Source organism: Platichthys flesus, chromosome 7 (genome assembly GCF_949316205.1).
Source record: "Platichthys flesus chromosome 7, fPlaFle2.1, whole genome shotgun sequence".
Taxonomy (NCBI): Eukaryota; Metazoa; Chordata; class Actinopteri; order Pleuronectiformes; family Pleuronectidae; genus Platichthys; species Platichthys flesus.
In genome coordinates, this window is record NC_084951.1 from 14763597 (window position 1) to 14782063 (window position 18467).

Sequence of the window (18467 nt, forward strand, 5' to 3'; positions counted from 1 at the left end):
CAGACAGTGATCTCCCTTTTCTTTCATGTCATCATCCTGTTCTCTACTCAAGGCGGAGGTTTTTCCCAGTCAGGGTTAAACTCTGTAAACAGGGCAGGTGTGGTGTGACATGTCAAGTCTTTGTCTCTCTAATTGAGTCTGGGAGAAAGGAAATGGTCATTTGAACCAGCGATGATCATTTGCATTTATATTACAAAATCGCCTCTTGAAGTGGTGCTTTCAGGGGACAATGCTAACTCCCATCATCGCAGATCCAATGCACCTGATGACTCCCAGCAGCCCCTCAACGACGCTGAGCACTGACGCTTCGATACTGCAGGACAGAACAAGTAACAGCCATCACTGCAGTTTTTTAATACCAGCACGCCTTTTCTGTCAGGGGACTGTTTTTTTTGTCAGGACACAAAATTATGCTGTTAAAGAAACATTGATGCATCAAAGTCAAGTTTTTCAAGTTAAACAAGATGGATTTTAATCCACATGTAGGACAGGAAGTTACTAAGTTCAGAAACATTAGATAATTACCTGTATTAATGTATAAGAGCGTCGTAAAATATTGATGCAGTCATTGTAGCGCAGTGATTTGCTTTACAGCCTCTGAGGGAGGCCAGTTGTTCCGACCAATAAGTCTTGGTACTTCCTCATGCTCCACTGGCAGCACTGCAGTGTGCTGTGGTTATTTACTATCATCATTTAGCAGTGCAGAGAGAAAGCCAATGGACATTAGTGGACACAGGTTATTAGCGAGGACTCAGGGATTAACACACCGCAACGCCGATGGGAAATGCCCGCTTTAGTAATTGGAATGAATGTGGCCCCATTAAACAGCCATTCAAACTCAGAGCATATTCACTATGTACACAATTTCCAAATGACAAACGCTGCAGCACAGTGACATGGCGTATCCTGCTGGTTTAATGGGGACAGTTATGATACGCGAGATATAACTGTAGTCGAGGCTATTAAACAACCCACTTCACTTCAGCAGGCTGGTGAAGAAGATTGCTCAACATGCATTATGCAGCTCACACAAAGTGCACAATTCCCCAAGTGTGTCACATACAATTTCACAGTGACATGCTATAATCTATCACCTATAGCGGATATGCTCAATTAAAGACTAATGCACCATTGTTGCAGGGCCCATTTCAAATTATATGAGTGAACATTGGACAACATGTATTATGAAATGGTCTGTGTAATGCTTATTTTTGCATTTTCTATCTGACAAATGAAAGATTGGTCAATTTAAACTCAATTTGCCAAAATTGAATTTGTCATTCATCAATGTAAATTAAGGCTTTGGAGTTGTTTTTCCAATTTTTACATGGAAAGTTGTGTCAAATTTCCCTGAGGGCATCACAGACAGAGAATTCAGATATATACTTGTCAAAACTTTTTGGACTTACTCTGCAGTTTCCCAACTCCTCGGCCGACAAGACAATGGTCCCACATTTCTTCCCAGGTATGCCACTGCGAAAACAAAAAAGATAGGACTCACTCTTTCAACAAAAGACGTTCACATCACAACCTGGAACATTTCCCCTTCATCATTCTGTAGCTTAGTATTTAAATGTCTTCTTGCAATTAGTTATATTGAAAACGATGAATGGTCATAAGAATGTTTCTACTTTCCAAATTTTTCTTTTCAGGGTGACAGTACAGGTGATTTTCTATATAATGCAATACAGAATGTAACTCTCACTTCCACAGTCCTAATGAGCACATTATTTTGTTTGTCCGTAAAAAAGTTATAAATCCTGCCTAATGTTTTTTTCAGCCAAATGTGCGACATAACAGCCGAGACACAGAACCCGTCTGATCCCTGTTTTCCAACCACACAGAGTCTGTAAAGGCTCCGCCGGGCTGCGGTTGTTTACCGCTGATTCCTGCTGCAGCCGATGATCAAGAGGCGTCGCAGCAGAGCGGCAACACATCTGTGGGTTTCCGCACATTACCTCTTCACGCGCTTCTCACATCAACACAAAAACATCGCGTCTCGACGGAGTTAGTCCTAAACTTTATTTGGCTGTAATTTTCAAATCCCGACAACTCTCGCCATCCTCTGAGGCCTTGAGAGGCAGCGAGCCCATTCCTCCCAACACAGAACAACATTTCTCCTTTGTGGTGGTGCGGCAGCGCTCCAGCTGCTGACACTGCTGTCATCCCTCTCGATGAAGAAGGAAATTACACGGGAGTCCTGCTGCGGCCTGGGCGGGAGACCAATCGTGAGAAGGTCAGACTCGCTGTTGATCCTCATCAAGCTGTGACAGAATATCTGACGGGCAGTGATACTGGATTTCATTCCGGTTAATAGGAGGTCGTCTGACTAGAGGAGCAGATGGTTGCATTGTTTACAATTTAAAGCTCAAACCTGCTACGGCTGAACATGCGGTAATGGATATACAAGGAAACCTCGGCCATTAGCAGACATTAGGTAGTATTTTCACATATGAAGAATGCAGATTCTCCTGTGGAGAGATTCTCCAGGTCCGACCCGTACAGGAAAATGTCCAGAGCGCTCGGGTGAGGGCTGGTGCTGCGGAAATTGCTGCGCGAAATCTAATTTTTGTTTACAGCACCTCCACACCAGTGTCGGTCCTCATCACGAAAAGCTCTCAAATCCTATCATGTCTCAAAGTAGACATAATCTGCGTCTTCCACGAATATGACAACATCATTTTTGTTTACTTTTTATTGTTAGTTGTCCGCACAATATCCTGCTGTATCCTCACAGGGACTAATTTGGGTATGGCAGGAAAACCTCAGGAGAATGTAGGAGCCACTGACATTCTCACATACAGCTCCTATGGAAAACTCCAGGACAATATCCGGAGTTCCGTGCATGTCTGAGAGCAGCTCTATAAGATACGGAGTCCGTTTCTTTTCTTTATTATCTCCTCGTGCAGCATTTTTAAGATAAATGGCACGGGATGTTTTCCATTAACCTTTATTGGCCACACTTGGGTTTTCCAATCCAATAAGACACAGTGTAATGCATCATAAAAGCAACTGTCCACTGATGAATCAATTTCAATCGATGCTTTAATATAGATCCTCTGCGCAAAGCATCCAGCCACAGTAGCTGCATGTGCAAGAGAATTATCCCAGTCTGCGACGAGACCAGATTTTAAATGAAGAGGGCGCACACATTTCTTTCCCAGGCTCCATGTTTAGGCTCCATGGAGACCAATCTCAAGGTGAATTAACTGTCCTTGAATTATTGATGTTTCAGTCTGAGTTGCACACCATGCAGTCTGATGATGCCTCAAAGAGCCGTAAACCTCTCACCCACGAGGCCAGTAAACCCAGCACGCGCCACATGTCTCCCTCAAGTCACAATAACGACCAAATCGCCTTTCAAACTAAGAACTGATACCATGTGATTGGTTAAAAATCAGCTCCAAGATGCATTAGCTGCACCGCTCGGCTCTTATCTGCTGCCGAGACCAGAGCAGGTACCAAAAGGGCAACGGCGTTTTAAATGAAGCATGCGTAACTCAGCACGACATTTCCTCTGACAATGACTTAACTTAACCTGAAGAGCAAGCACTGAACGGATAAACACACTCGTCGTTTAGCTGTGGCCCGAGCTCCTTTTTATTGCCCAGGCTGGCTTTTTATTATTATCTTTTTTCCTAGCTCAATCTAACGGCCTCTGTACTGACGTGTGACTGTTGGGGATGAAATGTCCCGCATCAAGAGGCCTCGCTCGCTGCCAGTTCCCTCAGTGGGGGCAAGAGGCTTTGATGATGAAACCATGTGAAACACGGTGCTGTGGTTCCTCCTTCCCGCGCTATCAGCGGTGAGCGAGGCCTTCAGTCGGACTGCTGCGAGAAACTGACTGGCTTTAATCAGCTGCTCGAGTACGTTTGTTCCATATTTGTCTCCACTGATCCTGCTGCAGCTCCAACGCTTGGATCTTCAAATGACTATGTTCAATCCACAACAGGGTATATTGCGATGTTTAACAGTCGGGGCAGACCCCGGCTGACCGACTCATGTCAACACAGCATTGTGACAGCTTCAATGTTTCACGTTACAGCAACAACAGCACAAACACAAACTCTCCCTTTTCAATATCGTGCTTTTCATTATTTGTGGTCCTGTATGTGTATATCATTGTATCTATTGACCCATAGGTGGACGGGTCAAGTAAAAATCGAATAATGAGTTTTATAAAAATATCACGCATTATTATCAAATTATACCCTAAACTGTATCATCATAGGTGCAGGCCGATGGAGGTGCAGTATGTATTTGGTGCGATTCGGACAATATTATTAAAGTTTGAATAATCAAGTGACCCGCACTGTGGCAGGAGAATGAAGTGGTACTGGCCCAATAAGCACAATCACAAGCTTGAGTGAATCTTAAGAAAGGGAGGATGATCTATGCTATTGTGTTATTTAATTTCTACAATATTAAATGTAATCTTTAGTTGAGAGAAGCAGTCGCGAAGAGCAGATCATTTTGCGGAAGCAGTAATGTCGTCTAAATTCAGATGTAAACGCAGACCCTGAGTTTTTTTCTTGTTCTGAAAAGACTGATGAATTCCTGTCGGCGTACACGATTTCTGTGCTTACAGTGAATGATTAATGTGATATGATAAAGCAATTGAGACTTTCAGCATCAACGCAATCAAGGTGAGTAGTGGCTTCACGAGCCACATGCCAAGTAGCTATGTGCTTAACGCCACAGTCAGTAATTCATGCAGTCACCTATAGGCATCCCTTGGCGTTCGACTGTGCCGTAGGGTCGTAGCCGATCCGATGCCTCGCTCTGATTCGTCTAATGTGTCTGTGAAAACCTCCGCAGGCCTCGATATTAACAGTCAGATAACCAGCTCGTCAGTGAGGCTCCCTCAGTGGAGACAGAACTGAAGCAGAGCCTCGTGGCAACGTGTCGTCCTTCCCCACGACGGGATGAGAGGAAGCGATGCTCTTAGCTCACACTGAAGCAGCGTTAGCCACAGTCGTCTTGACAGATCCTCCTGTTTGATCAGGTCAATGGAACGAGATCAAGCAGCATAATTCCGCGTCACTACAATTGCTGGGCCAAAGCTTCAGATATTGCTGTTCTGCAGAATACCAATGAGAATACAGAGGAGAGGCCAGTTGTCTATTCCTGCACAAAAGAAGCATCAAAGGTCGTTGTGCATGACATATTATATTATGGCTATGCAGGCTCAATGTATGGGCTCTATAATTTCCTATCTAGGGACGGTAGCTGTTGCAAAATGGTGATTCACAACGGTCTATGTTCTTCATTACCTTTCGCCGCAGTGGTGGGCGGAGGCTTTTAAGATTATAGTCCAAAGAGAGGGAAGGAAGCGATTGTTGATGCCATTCACGTTAGGTCATTAGGATGAGGAATGGTCTTGATATTTAACAACGCTGCAACGTGTCACGCATTTGAAAGAGGGGGGAGGTTATCTGCTCGGCAAAATGAATGAGAGCTCAAGCAAAGGGAAAAGCGCAGGGTGGGCAAATGAGCTGAAATGCCTGCAGTGTTACCGTGCTAAAGGAAACAAATTATTTTGCAGAGTGGTAGAAACCGTGACACTGTGCCATCTAAACTGATTATCCGGGTTTCTGAACCATCTCATAGTGGCTGAGATGGTGAGAAATGAAGAAACACCTTCAGTCATAAGAAACCTGGATATTGTTATGATGGTGTTAATTTTCTATCTTTATTCAACAGTGAGATCTTTCAGTTTGAGAGCAGGACTCATTGCTTTCACGTTCGGATTTTGTAATGTTTTTTACTCAAATCCCAGCGTTCACACTCAAACAGCTCCTGCAAGTGCTCGCTCGTTGTGGGAACTGTTGGGTTTCTCTACAAATGTTAAACTCTCGACCTTAATTTCTTATGATTTGCTGCTAAAATTGAACGGAATTGAATACCTTGTATTGTAATTCATACAAATTTTTGGCAATGATTTTGTAAAAGCACTTTGTAACCCCGTTGAGATAAGTGCTATAAACATAAAGCCTTCCTTTTTGTTTCTCTCTCTGATTGGATTTTTTTGTCTGACTATAATCCATTAAAAATTCCCAAACCAAGAAGGCCAGGTGTATTGTTGACAGGTTTCATTTTCTGCCCTGCTTGTGGGTATGTTACTTCTTAAAACAAGTTACTTTAAGTGCAGGTGTATTTGAGTGCGAGTGCAGGGTTTTGAGGGAAAGCATTACAAAATCTTATATGGACATACACACACACACACATGTACTTTATTGGATCTGGTGTAATTGATTGGAGTAACTCAACCAATCCAGTTGAGTGACAGACCAGTAGAGATGGAGGGCAGGCAGATAATGTGGCTTTGTGCCACAGTGAACATGAGAGGTAGCTGGCAGATCATAGTTCAACAGAATAGCACAAGGCTGCCAAAACTCTATATGGGATTAATGGGATTTTAGCCTTAATCCCAATGATCGTCATACACAGTTCACACTTCATTGACTGGGGAAAAAAAAGGAGAGTGTTAAAAGTGTAGTGTCTGATTCCCAAAAGGACATCAGAACACCACAACTGTATTTCTCAGAGAGGAAAAGAGAACTGTTTCCTACCGGTGCTGCAGTATTGTGGTTAAAGCAGGTATAGCTAAAGGCAACCTGAGCGGAGTCTTTGAAGAAAAGAATCTGTTTGCTTCTTTATCTCCAGCGGAAACGTCGGGAGAGCATTTCATCACCGGCATATCATCCTGTTATTGTCCCTCTTGTCGTGTTGTGTAATCTATAGTTTTGTCTTGTTTGGATACATATTCTCTCGCTGTTGCATGACGACCATTATCACAACCCTCAATGAAAGAAAACTTGTCTTTTTATGTGTTGTGTGAATTCTGTTTTGCTCCTACGCAAAGAATAAATATGAAATACAAACTCCATTTTGATAGTATTCCATTTTTATGAGTGTGTAGTGATGTGATGAGGTCGTTGTTGACATTTTTACTACACAAATTACAGCCGGTGCTTCAATCAGTAGGAAAACGTTTGATTTGTTGTGGAGTCCAAATCCATCAGATGTTCATCAACCACCTTCAAGTAAAAAAAACTTTTTTAGACATAATAGAGAGGATTAGACTTTAAATCAATTAAGAAATGTTCTCTATTTCATCCTGGTGTTTTCTCCTGCCAATGAGAAAACCTCTCTCTGGAGGACAAGCCCATTCCCCCCCCCCCCCCCCCCCCCCCGCTCCAGCAGGAACAGAACATCCCTCTCTCGGTGGGGCCAGATGAAGAGCCCACTTCTCTCTGTTATTACACAAATGATGCAAGTTGCATTTTATCCCGTTTCCCCACTGCAGGTGCATGACACCGAATCAAAGCCAATTTTCTATATATACCTGTCGGGTCATGAGGCCCAAACACCTTTGGCCCCCCCTCCCCCTGGCGTGGCGGGAAGCGAGTAATGGAATCCATATCGCGTTACGCTGGTCGCCCTGACCTTCTCTGTGGTAGTTACTGCTGAGATTATAGATTGCCAACTCTGTGCCGACAGATTGTTTTTCAGCTGCTAAATAGATTAACAACTCGTAGTGTTAAACGCGGGGCAGCGAAGCACTCGTTCAGACTCCTCGAGGATGCTCTCTCCCACCTATCCAGACGGCTCGTAGCCATGAAAGGAATGAACACATGCTGCTCAGAGTGAAAAACAAATTAGTTAGGCTTAACTACTGTGTAAAAACCTCAGCTGCCCTTGTATGCACTTGCACCTGAGGCCTCTATTAATAGTGTGAAGCTAAAAATCCATTGCCTTATTATATACAAATCTTTTTTGGAAAAGACCTTTACCAAGTGGTTAAATGAACTGCCTCTTTTCACGGTAGAAAAAAGGGCGAGATTTTTATATCTTGTCCCTGAGGAGTCATAAACAGATCAATTCACAGTGTGAAGGCCGGATGAAAAAAAATAAAACAGTTTGCTACAAGTGATATGTTGCTGCTTTTGCCTCTTGTAGAACGCGAATGGCACAGCAGGGATACGCGCAGAGAGAGGGGCCCTTGTTGATGCTCCGTCTCGGAGGCCAAATTGGCATTTAGCGAGGCAGCGGAATCTCCTAATTGTGTGTGATGTCCCGAAGCAGAGGAAGCTGATCACTGTAAAGCAGTTCGAAACACTTCACCTCGCAGTTGAGCATTATTGACAAACTCGCGGCTAATCGGGCAAATAAACACCATAGCTGCGTCTGTCTGTCTACTCACAGTGCCACTTGGACCAGTTGGATGAGTTTCCCTCTCTCCCACTCATTTAAATGTGGAGCACAGATGTTCAGACCAAAAGAACGGCTGCTTTGAAGCCTCCAGTCAGTCGGTCAGTCCGCGAGCTAACTACTTAACCAACAACTTTAAAAGAAGCCTCTCATGTCGAGATGAGTGGACCGATGCCCTTTGCTTCTCCTGAGTGCACTTGTAGTGAGTCACGCAGCCGTGCTACTCGACACACCCAGTTGGACATCTCCTGAAGAGGATACTATTACACACGCTTCTTTCTTATATTTAACAGAAAATAAAACTGAAGTCGTTTTGGAGACAGGGCAAAAAGTCCGCGGCTCAGCTCCCACTACAAACAAAACCGGACATTAATTTTTCTGGCCACATTAACGCTATAACAATTGCACTTATTGCCACCTTAAGAAAATACAGAGAATTAAATAACTAATGGCTCATCTACAAGTCTCTCTGAATAGGATTGATCAAACGCTGCAGCTGACTCAAAGCACGGCTGCTCGAGTCCTCACTTAACCCGAGAAAGAGGATCATATCTTTACAGTTCTCAGATCTTTATACTGACTCCCTGTCTGTCAAGTAACTGACTTCAAAATACTGCTGTTGGTATATAAATCACTGGTTAAGGGGCAGGGCACATTTCTGGTCTGCTGCTCCTTTTGAACCATCCCCACGCCGAAGGGTCTGCTCTGAATCAAACATGAGAGAAGCAAAGCAGTTCAAATGTTACGCTCCACAAATCTGGAAAAAGTCCTCCCAGAGATTCCTGCACGTCGCTGCTGAGGACTCTCCTGTTTGCCACCGCCTTTCATTAAATCAAATAACTGCTCGTTTCAAACCACCTTTACTCTTGTTCATCTTATCGTGCTATTTATTGATTGATATGTGTTAATTGATGTGTTAAATTATGAATTTGATCATTTGTGTGTGTTGTCTGGTGTTTTCACAGCTTCGCAGGACGTCTAGTTGAACTGAATAATGTTCCAGATGCATTTCATGTCAGTGAGTCAGCCGGAAAAAATGTATAGTTTATCAAAAGCATCGTTGTCAGCTAAGACAATGGTGCTTTAGTTGATTTGAATTGCATTATTTAATATAACAGACACATTGAATAAAATACAGCATATGCAATATACTGTATTTAAAAGTATTGAAAGACAATATGCTTGTATTGTTTAATATCACACAATAATAATAGATTTCTCTGTTTGCAATTATGGTACCAAGAAAACTTAAAATGTACTCGGACTCGAAAATGATCTGTAGAAATAAATAAGAGCAGATACAATGTTGAAAAGAGGTGAAGTTCACAGTGCAGACATAATGATAAGAGTCTTTTGGGAGAGTAATACAATATTTCACATCTGTATGATGATACCAAGATTGATGTCATTTCATGCAATCTCGTTTTTCAGAACTTCACACAGGTTTTCAGATGTTTTACAAAATGTCCTATTTGTTTTGGTAGAGAGATGAATCAGTCGAGGCGAGCGTGAATGATTTCAGGAGTGCAGCTTCGACGTTCATCACGACTTCATTCTAAAAGAAAACATTAGCATTCATCGCCGGTCACTGTTCGTCATTCAACATCTGCACTGGTGTGAGCCGTCATTCCTTAACATTGGTGCCAGCTATGTAAGTGAGATATTAATACGTCTCTGTTGATTGTTCTAACTTTGTTCCCTGAGTCTCTGTCACACAGCCGGATATCACAGACTCACTATGGAGCCATTTGAAGCTCAGGTCTCCACCAACAGTGGGAGATGGACGTTTATGGACTTTTCTCCCCAGACTCTGCTGCTTTAATCATAATTGCTTGTTTGACTGGGAATATTTTAGCGAGCTGCCATGTGAAACTTCATCTTTTTGGAGAGGGTTTGTTGGAAAAAAAAACCTCGTCAAGTTCTGTATTACTCTGGTACAAAGAGACATTATACCACATCTTATAACTGCTGGAGACAGTGCGGGTCCTCAGAGGCAAATCACTATCACACATTCTGGTCTCCCGTCCTTTAATGATATCATTCTGGCAGAAAGTTCGGAAGGTTTTCGAAAAAAGTGTTTCAAGAGGAGATTCTGTTGGAAGTGGAGACCGTGACCATGGTCTCCACTTCCCTGGTTTCAGAGCAGGATGGAAATAGTCACTTTTTCTATCAGACTGCAAGGCGACTCATTTTTGAAAAGATGGTAGTGTTGGATTGGGCACCTAACAACTGTGTTAACCATATTTAATAAATGTTCTCTTTGTAATGTTATTTGATTAATATGAAGGTGCACCTCCAAACTTTTGTTCATTTAGACAAATTAGATATTCAATTTTGTATGTCCCATTTTATTTTGTCATTTTTTTTAATCTATACTATATTTAGTATTTTGGTCCTTATGCGCACTGTACTTTTAGTTCTAAGTCGGCCCCACTGTGTATCGCCATGACTGAGTCTTGCAGAAGGCTTTGAGAGATAAGCCTTCACTCTAAAATTGTTTTCATTGTTTATACAGAGCGTGACAAACCCAATCTAAGAAAGTACGTCAGAAAAGCTAGAGGTGATTTTAACAGGAACAAAGAAGCAAAATATGAGGAAATATATTTCTTCACATCAATGACTTGGAGTAATTAATGGAATCAGTGGTCAGTGCAGATATTAATTCCTCGACTTCTCACACCAGAAAAATAAATCATTTACATCAAAGCTCCTCTGCTGTTATCAAATCTGTCATGTTTTAATTAAATAGGTTTTATCAAAACAAATCAAGAATTCAAGAAAAAATCGATTAGTTTTACATCACTTTCATCGTTTCTGTTTCCATTTTAAAATTTTGGAATCCATCCCTGGGCTCAGTTAAATCAAATGTCTGTATTGGCCTTGTTCGTTAGAGCAGAACACACAGTAAAGATCCATTTCAGTTTGTGGTGGATGCGTGAAAAAAAATGAATCATACATGTCCCACTGATAACAGACCCGAGGACATAAAATCAATATTACATTAAACTGCCATGTTATCTTGACATCCAAGGTACATTCGCACGTTATGTAACGCTTTCTTTTAATTTTGTACATCTATTCCCACAACTGAGAGAGTGGAGATCGGCAAAGAGACAAGCTCATTGACGTCATGAAGTCACACACTGTACATTGCTATTATTTTCTAGATTTACCTTTCCTCCCTTGGTTCCCTTGGCTCCCATGCTCCCACGCCAGCACACCCACGACAGTCACTGTGGTTTAGATTACAGTTCATTTCCTGCTTCTATCGGAGGGCAGGACGGCACATTCACAGCTAATGGGTTTAATATGCTAATGTTGTGCTGCAGTTGCATGCTCTGGTGAGTGGCATACTGCAACACACCAACCGAAAAGGTGACTGTTATTTGTATAATGAACTTTATTATCATGTTACGTGCATGTCCATACTATGATTCTTGCCCACGGGCTATCGCATGGTAGCGACCACGAGAGTTGCGTGACAGCCGACGTGTTTCCACTAAAAGATGTAATTTACCTGCATCACTCAATCATTTTGCTTTGCATTTCCTCAGCGACAGAGAACTCTGATACATGACTCTCATTAAAACCACATTATAAACAGAATTGATTTGTACCAGTGTGCTAACGTTTACATCTTAATGCAGACACATGGGAAAGGCCATACATTACATCTTACCCCGTTATTATCCCCAAAACAAATAAGTGCATGGAAACCAGCTCAGGAGCAAAAACCAGATTACGACCGTCTCCATGTGCAATGCTCATACAAATTTAGAAATGATTGAGTGTGGTAAATCATTCAGTGTGAGTTGCAAGTTTATGCTAATATGACGGGAAAAATACAAACAAAATGGTGAATGCTTTGTGCACATATACTCCAAAATATCAAATGTATGTAATATTATTGTTCTTTTATCGTACTAATTCAAATTAATGGGAAATATTTCAATGTCCTATACGATATCCCATAATAATTATTACTTTTACTTATTGTTCATTTCAGTGTTTGTATCTTGCTAAATTCATTCTCATGTCAATTCTTTTTTGCCACTGGTCCTGCATTACTCTGTAAACACTTTATAGTTTATTGCACACAATAAACTTTATATTTGATTTTCACCTCTATCTATTGTTTCAATCACATTCTATTATGTATTATCTTTCAATTAATTTCAAAATTACAGTCATTTTTGGGGGGGTGGTTAAACCCTGAAAATCGGTCCAAACTGACATGTCGTGCCTCACTATCAATTGGGGACAACGGTATGGTCACACTAATGATATTTGGGGGGTTTGGGAGGTAGTCCGCAATGTTGTTTAATGTTAACTAAGATAAGTCAGTACAATGTTATCATTGTATTGTGTTTGTTTGGGGGGGGAAGAGAGACAGCAAGAGAACAGAGGGTTTTGGGAAACAAAAAGGAATAGAGAACACCATGCCGAGAAATGGGTCAAGCTTGCAAAAAATAAATGAGAGATGAAGTGTGGAAAATAGGGAAAGGGGTGCTGATGTGCTTCTTAAGCAGGTCATTGGATGCAGTGTGCCTTGGGAGGGCTTGTTTAAGCATAGCTAACAGATTTCCCCAGCCCCTGCGGGAGCCGTTCCTCAAAGCTGCAGTCCAGAGAGGCTCTGTCACGTCAGGATGCATGACAAGGAAATTGAGCACAGAGCCATTAAACAACTTTTGAGCTATCGTCTATGACAGGAGGGGAGGGGAACTCCATTAGCCAACACCATGGATAAAATATTCCAAAAGGATGGAGCTGAATAAAACTGTGCCTGGAAGTCATTACGAAGAGAACATTTAACTTAAGAAGTATTTAGCTTTATTCTCGCGTGTCTGAATCACCTGCTAACAAGTGCTATTTTATAACCATTGTCCTCAGCTGCAGATAAATTAGCCGTTGCAGCAGAGCAGATTGCAGAGTCTCTGCGGTTACCAAGGTGCCCCCATGAAGATGCACGATCAATACGTCTGTGCATCATGTCTGTCTGGGGCTCCCGAGCCGCCTGCCTGTTTCTGATGTGCGGTGTGAAGCCCTGTTTACAGCACACTGGTGAACACTGTCTCCTTGATCCTGCTCATCCTCTTATTCAGCGCCGAAGGGCACCGAGCTCTGTTATCCACCGCCACCAGGCCCTGGCAGAGTTCATGGTCGACACCAAAGCCCTGCTGCTCACACCAACCCTCCAGTTCCCGGGGCCAGCACACTGCCCCTCACTTCACATAGATGCCTGCACACACCGCACTTCACATCCTCACACACAAACACGACATCTGTAGTGTCCAAACCTCCTTCTCACTGAAAACTGACAGATGTTGTTCAAAGAGCTACACACACGGGACCATGAGTGCTGCTAATGACAGTAATTGAGGAAGCTCCCAGTCGTGTTAAATTCGAGAGGACAAGTTGAGTAAAGATTCCTTTACAGTGCTGAGTGAATTATAAAACCAGGATGGCCCTCAGAGAACACATAGGCCCAACAATTTTCTTATGAAACCACAATTAATAGCCCTAGATCCTGATTTGAATATGGATCTGCATCAAATTAGCACATGTCGGATTTATTTCAACAATGTCACGCAGTTAAAGTGTGTAAAAATCCTGGATCCGCCCCCTGATCCAGACACACAACTCAATTAAGTGGGTTTCTTTCACGGGTCGTGCCTCACCTCTCCAGGAGATTTTATGGGAATTAGTGGAGTGGTTTCTGTGTAATGTTGAAAACTAACAAACCAACACAGACAAGAGCATAGACTCACCCCAGAGGCTTCTCCAGGCGACTGGCAGGTGAGCCCACAATCTCTCCCAGTGTACAGTGCACCTGTCCCAGGAAGTCCTGCCATGGAGGGGGAACATAAAGTGGGATGAAGAGAGACACAGGTTGGGGGAAAAGGATGGGGGCATTCAGATGGATCACGGGAGGGTAACAAGGAGAGTCGGTGAGGAGTTAACCATTGTTTATAGGCATTGTACGGTTGTAAATTAGGGACGTCTGACGCAGACACGTACGTTAAAGTCGGTCGGCTTCCAGGGTGGAGAAGAAGGAGGAGGAGGAGGAGGAGGGGGAGGAGGAGGAGAGAGAGACCAAGCAGCAAGAAGTGACACAACAGAGCATATCATGGAACAGAAGGCACACCACTCAAATACCAGACTGTCATCAACCACGTGCAAGAAAGAAGTGCAAAAGTGGATGTGTGGAGCAGCAGAGAGGCAGAGCGGGCACAGTGGGGACGAGGAGTCACGGCGTCTCAGAGAAAGAGAAATTTAGCAGCAGGAGGAAAAAAAGCAGCAAGAAGGTGGAAACTGTTTGTCTCCAGCACATGGACCACCATGGGAAAGCATCACAAACGAGCATCACAGTGATGGAAGCAGAGTTAATGATAAAAGATTTCGGTATATGCAAAGCGAGGGTTGTAAACACATGCATTAGGTGTCTGTTTAATATGTGTAGGAGTTTATCTATCAAAGCTTTTAGCATGAATTATGACAGTAACATACATTCACCTTATATGGGCTGTTTACCCGAATGTATAGTTCGTTAACAAAGCACTCTCCCCTCTCAGACTTCCATTTTCAGAAGATATGTATATTGTTTCAAATGACTTTGTGCTGTCTTGGAAATGAAAATCTAAATTGCAAACTACACCACGGAGCACGCAGGGAAATGTGTCGAAAAGCTTTGATAGCGTGCAATGCTTCATTTCTAATTTAGTAAAAGATAATGAGTATGTGCCGGATGCCAATGAAAGTTTGATTGTTATTGCTCTGGAGAAATAAAACACCTCATTTTCGAAATTGAGGCAGATGGGAGGTAAAGAGAAGTAAACATTTTCTTTGGCAGTTGAAGCGTAATTCTCTCATTAATGCGCGACGTGTTTGGAGCCTTCGATTGCCACAAACGTTGGTTTGCACAGAACCTAAATATTAAAGACATGCACAAATCAAACCAATGCAAAAGGTAGAATATTAAAAAAGAGTCCTGGTCCACAAAGGAAATAAAGATCTTCACTTACGTGCTTTGCCAGATCTGGACTTTTAGAGTCAACATCATACCTGAAATCAAAAAGGGGGCCAACGAATCAGATGAGGCAAAACAACAGGACCTCAAGAATGATGACCGGCTCAAACAGGGAGACACACCGGCTGCAGCCTGGACAATTTCTGGCTGTCAATCAACCACCTGGGTCACTGGGTGAAAGCAAAATGGAGCAACCGAGGGGAGAAAAAACGCAAGCAATAATGTGACAGCTAATTAAGGGAAGTCATTCTATAGTTTATGCATTTAATTTCCGCTCTATGCCGGGGGGGATCGAATTGAAACAATCTTCCGATGCATAAAAACAAGTTTTGTGAAACTGCCAGTCAAACTTAATGTAAAAGTAATTAAGCCTCAGTATGCACTGGCTCCCACCTCTGCGATAAAGGCGAGATGTAAATGAGTAACACTAATTGTAAGGGGATGCTCTCCCTCCTTTGCTGTTCCATGGTCGCACCATGATAACAAGCCAAATTAATTCATTAAGTGTCTTAAAATCCTCAGAGACCCCCATTGTGATTCGTACGGCAGGTCCACCGGGGGTTTCATGGTTGAAGGGAGGAAAGAAAATATATGGGGATTTTTTTTTTTTTAAGCATATCTCTTTTTCTTGAGGAGGGGGGGAGGAGGAAATGATGCTGACTCTGTTCTGAGGGATCCTCGAAATGAAAGCGCACCTTCCTGACCCTCTCACTCGTCCGACCTTCTCAAGAGGGAAAAGGTGGCTGGATGTGAAAGAGGGAAAAGAGAAGGGGTCTCAGTGAGTTTCACAGGACTTGGTTTGAGACGCTCCCTTTTCTGAGCAGCAAGGAGATTAAGGATAAAACTTTGTATGAAATATTTATTACCCTTATACCAATCCGCCTTCAACGAGCGCCTATTGAGACACTGTACCGATGAATAATTCCTCAGGAGAGAGCAAAGCTGAAAAAAGGACTCAGATAGACGGGGGGAGAAAATGAGAGTGGTGGGAGCCGAAGGAGGAACTGGAGGACCGGGTGACAAAAAGGGCGGCACATCTGAAACGCATGCACATCTCGGGGTGTGTCCTCAGAGGAGAAGATCGGAGGAAATGACTTACACGTCAAAGCGCAGGTTCTGCTTCTCCTCAAAGAAGTAGTCCAGGATGTACTTCCTGACAAAGTCCGGGTTGAGGGTGTTGTCTATCACCTCCGTCCTGCCAAACTAGATGAGAACCAGGAGAGAGGAGGGGGTGAAAGATAAAGACGAGGAAAATGCAACAGCACAGAGCACACAACACATCATGCATCGAATTAGAAACGTGACATGTCTCGCTTTATTACCTCGCCCCAGCCCTGACCAGCTCAGATCAGTCTTGATTAACACACGTCAATGATCTCTACAGCTCCTCCCTCTTCTCATTGTGCTGGTGGACGATCGAGGAAAGCACGTGTCTAATTACACTCGTTATAATTAATACCACATTCACACCACTGTCACATCCACTTCAGAACAGAGGGAGAAGGGAACGAGGCTAAGTAAAACTGTCACTGTCACACGTTTCACATGGAGGAGGATGGAAAACCGTCTCCTGCTCTGCGGCGTCCGGATGGATATTGTAACCTGCCGGCGCAGGCGACCGGTGTAAAGGATTTGTCAGTGTTACAGACCTCTCCGATGAGGGGATGTGCCGACGAACAAATCAACAGACACAGAGAGTGTCTCCCCCCCCCCCCCCCCCCCACCCCCCTCCCCGCACGAGCACACCATCGAAGGATGAATAATTCAAAGTCGGACCTGCATAAATAACATATCCCCTGAAGAAAGTGTTACCATAAACTGACGCAGTGGATGTGTAATCGCAGTGGTCTGGGCTTAATGAACAGTTGAAACAGCAGGATTACAGACTAACACCTTCGTGATTACATCCAGTAGAGGTGAAACCATGGGGGGGAGGGGGATGTGTCTCAGATAGGATACTGCAGTCAGCTCACTTACAGTATACCCTCTAGTGAAAGTTATGCAGTGGTGGGATGTAGCAAAGTACATTTACTTCATTACTGTACCCATATATTTTCATTTATCTTTACTGTTTTCACTTTTATTCCACTATCAGCAAATATCTGTACTTTCTACTCCAATACGATTTTACAATGCACTGCCTTACATGTTGACATTATTTAAATGTTATCAATAGTTTGAGTGGAACCGGTCCATTGAGCCAATCAGGGCGGGCAGGTAACATTAGACCCCGCCTCCTGCAGCAGCAGCATCAATGCTGAAGAAGAAACACTGAACTCCCAGGGGGTCGACGCTGACACTCAGCTTTTAATTAATAACCCAATATGTTTTCATCATCTTCAGCATTCTTCATGAATATGTCAGGCTGTACTATTCTTAGATGAAAGAGAATATACAGTAGGCTTAGTTAATGATGGAGCAGCATTAGGGAATAGGCTACACTCTGCAAGTACTTGAAATGTTGATGCGGTATTTAAACGTCTTTTTATTTGTACTTTTTACTTTCCATAAAATGTATGAGGGCTTCTTCAACCAGCCGCAGTGAGTGACAACATTGATGGCGACGGTTGAGAGTGAGAGAGAAGACCGGTGTTTTACATTCAACTTTTTGACCGATAGGTGCATAGCAATGTATATGCATGCTGTGTATTGTCCTACGTGACATTGTGAACACACACAAAATACAAAGTGACAATAGAAGAATGCAAATAGTGACACAGCGTGGGACAACAGGAGGAACATTACACCAGTACAATAGATGGTCCAGTCAGGCTGGATAGTGAGGGAGGATTTGCTGAAGTGTGACCTGCCATCGAACATAAAAGTGTGTCTAAGCCTATGAAAGTTTAACTACCGCGTGGCGCTGCCTCTTCTCTCACTCCTCCTGTCAGGAAGCGTCGTTCCAGCAGATGCAATGGAGTTGACATATCCACCGAGCCCCGACAGCAGCCTATTTCAGTGACAGGAGATGAATGTGGCGGCAGGGGGCTGGATGGGATATTCACTTTGGTCACAGGCCAAACTTAACAAAGGAAGATGAATCAGCACCAGAACAAAGAACAGCCACTTGAGGAAATAACGGATCTACCGCTTCACATTCTACTCCTACTTTGGCAAGTACACAGTCACGAAATCACTACAATTAACTGTCAACTTTAAAAAAATGGGGTTAGCGGATAGCTATGCTCTGGCAGTATGCACTTCTTCACCTCCTAACTGGAATAAA

At 43.1% G+C, this 18467-nt stretch overlaps 1 protein-coding gene across 1 annotated transcript in view; it reads right to left on the reverse strand.

Moving 5' to 3' along the window:
- Positions 1 to 18467, reverse strand: part of cpne5a (copine Va) — a 68742-nt gene that overhangs the window by 33350 nt on the left and 16925 nt on the right. Inside the window, exons 4-8 of the mRNA XM_062392874.1 lie at positions 16341 to 16444; positions 15237 to 15276; positions 14233 to 14247; positions 13983 to 14059; positions 1410 to 1473 (exon numbers count right to left, since the gene is read on the reverse strand). Coding sequence (XP_062248858.1) covers positions 1410 to 1473; positions 13983 to 14059; positions 14233 to 14247; positions 15237 to 15276; positions 16341 to 16444 — 300 coding nt within the window. The remainder of the gene's footprint in view (positions 1 to 1409; positions 1474 to 13982; positions 14060 to 14232; positions 14248 to 15236; positions 15277 to 16340; positions 16445 to 18467) is intronic.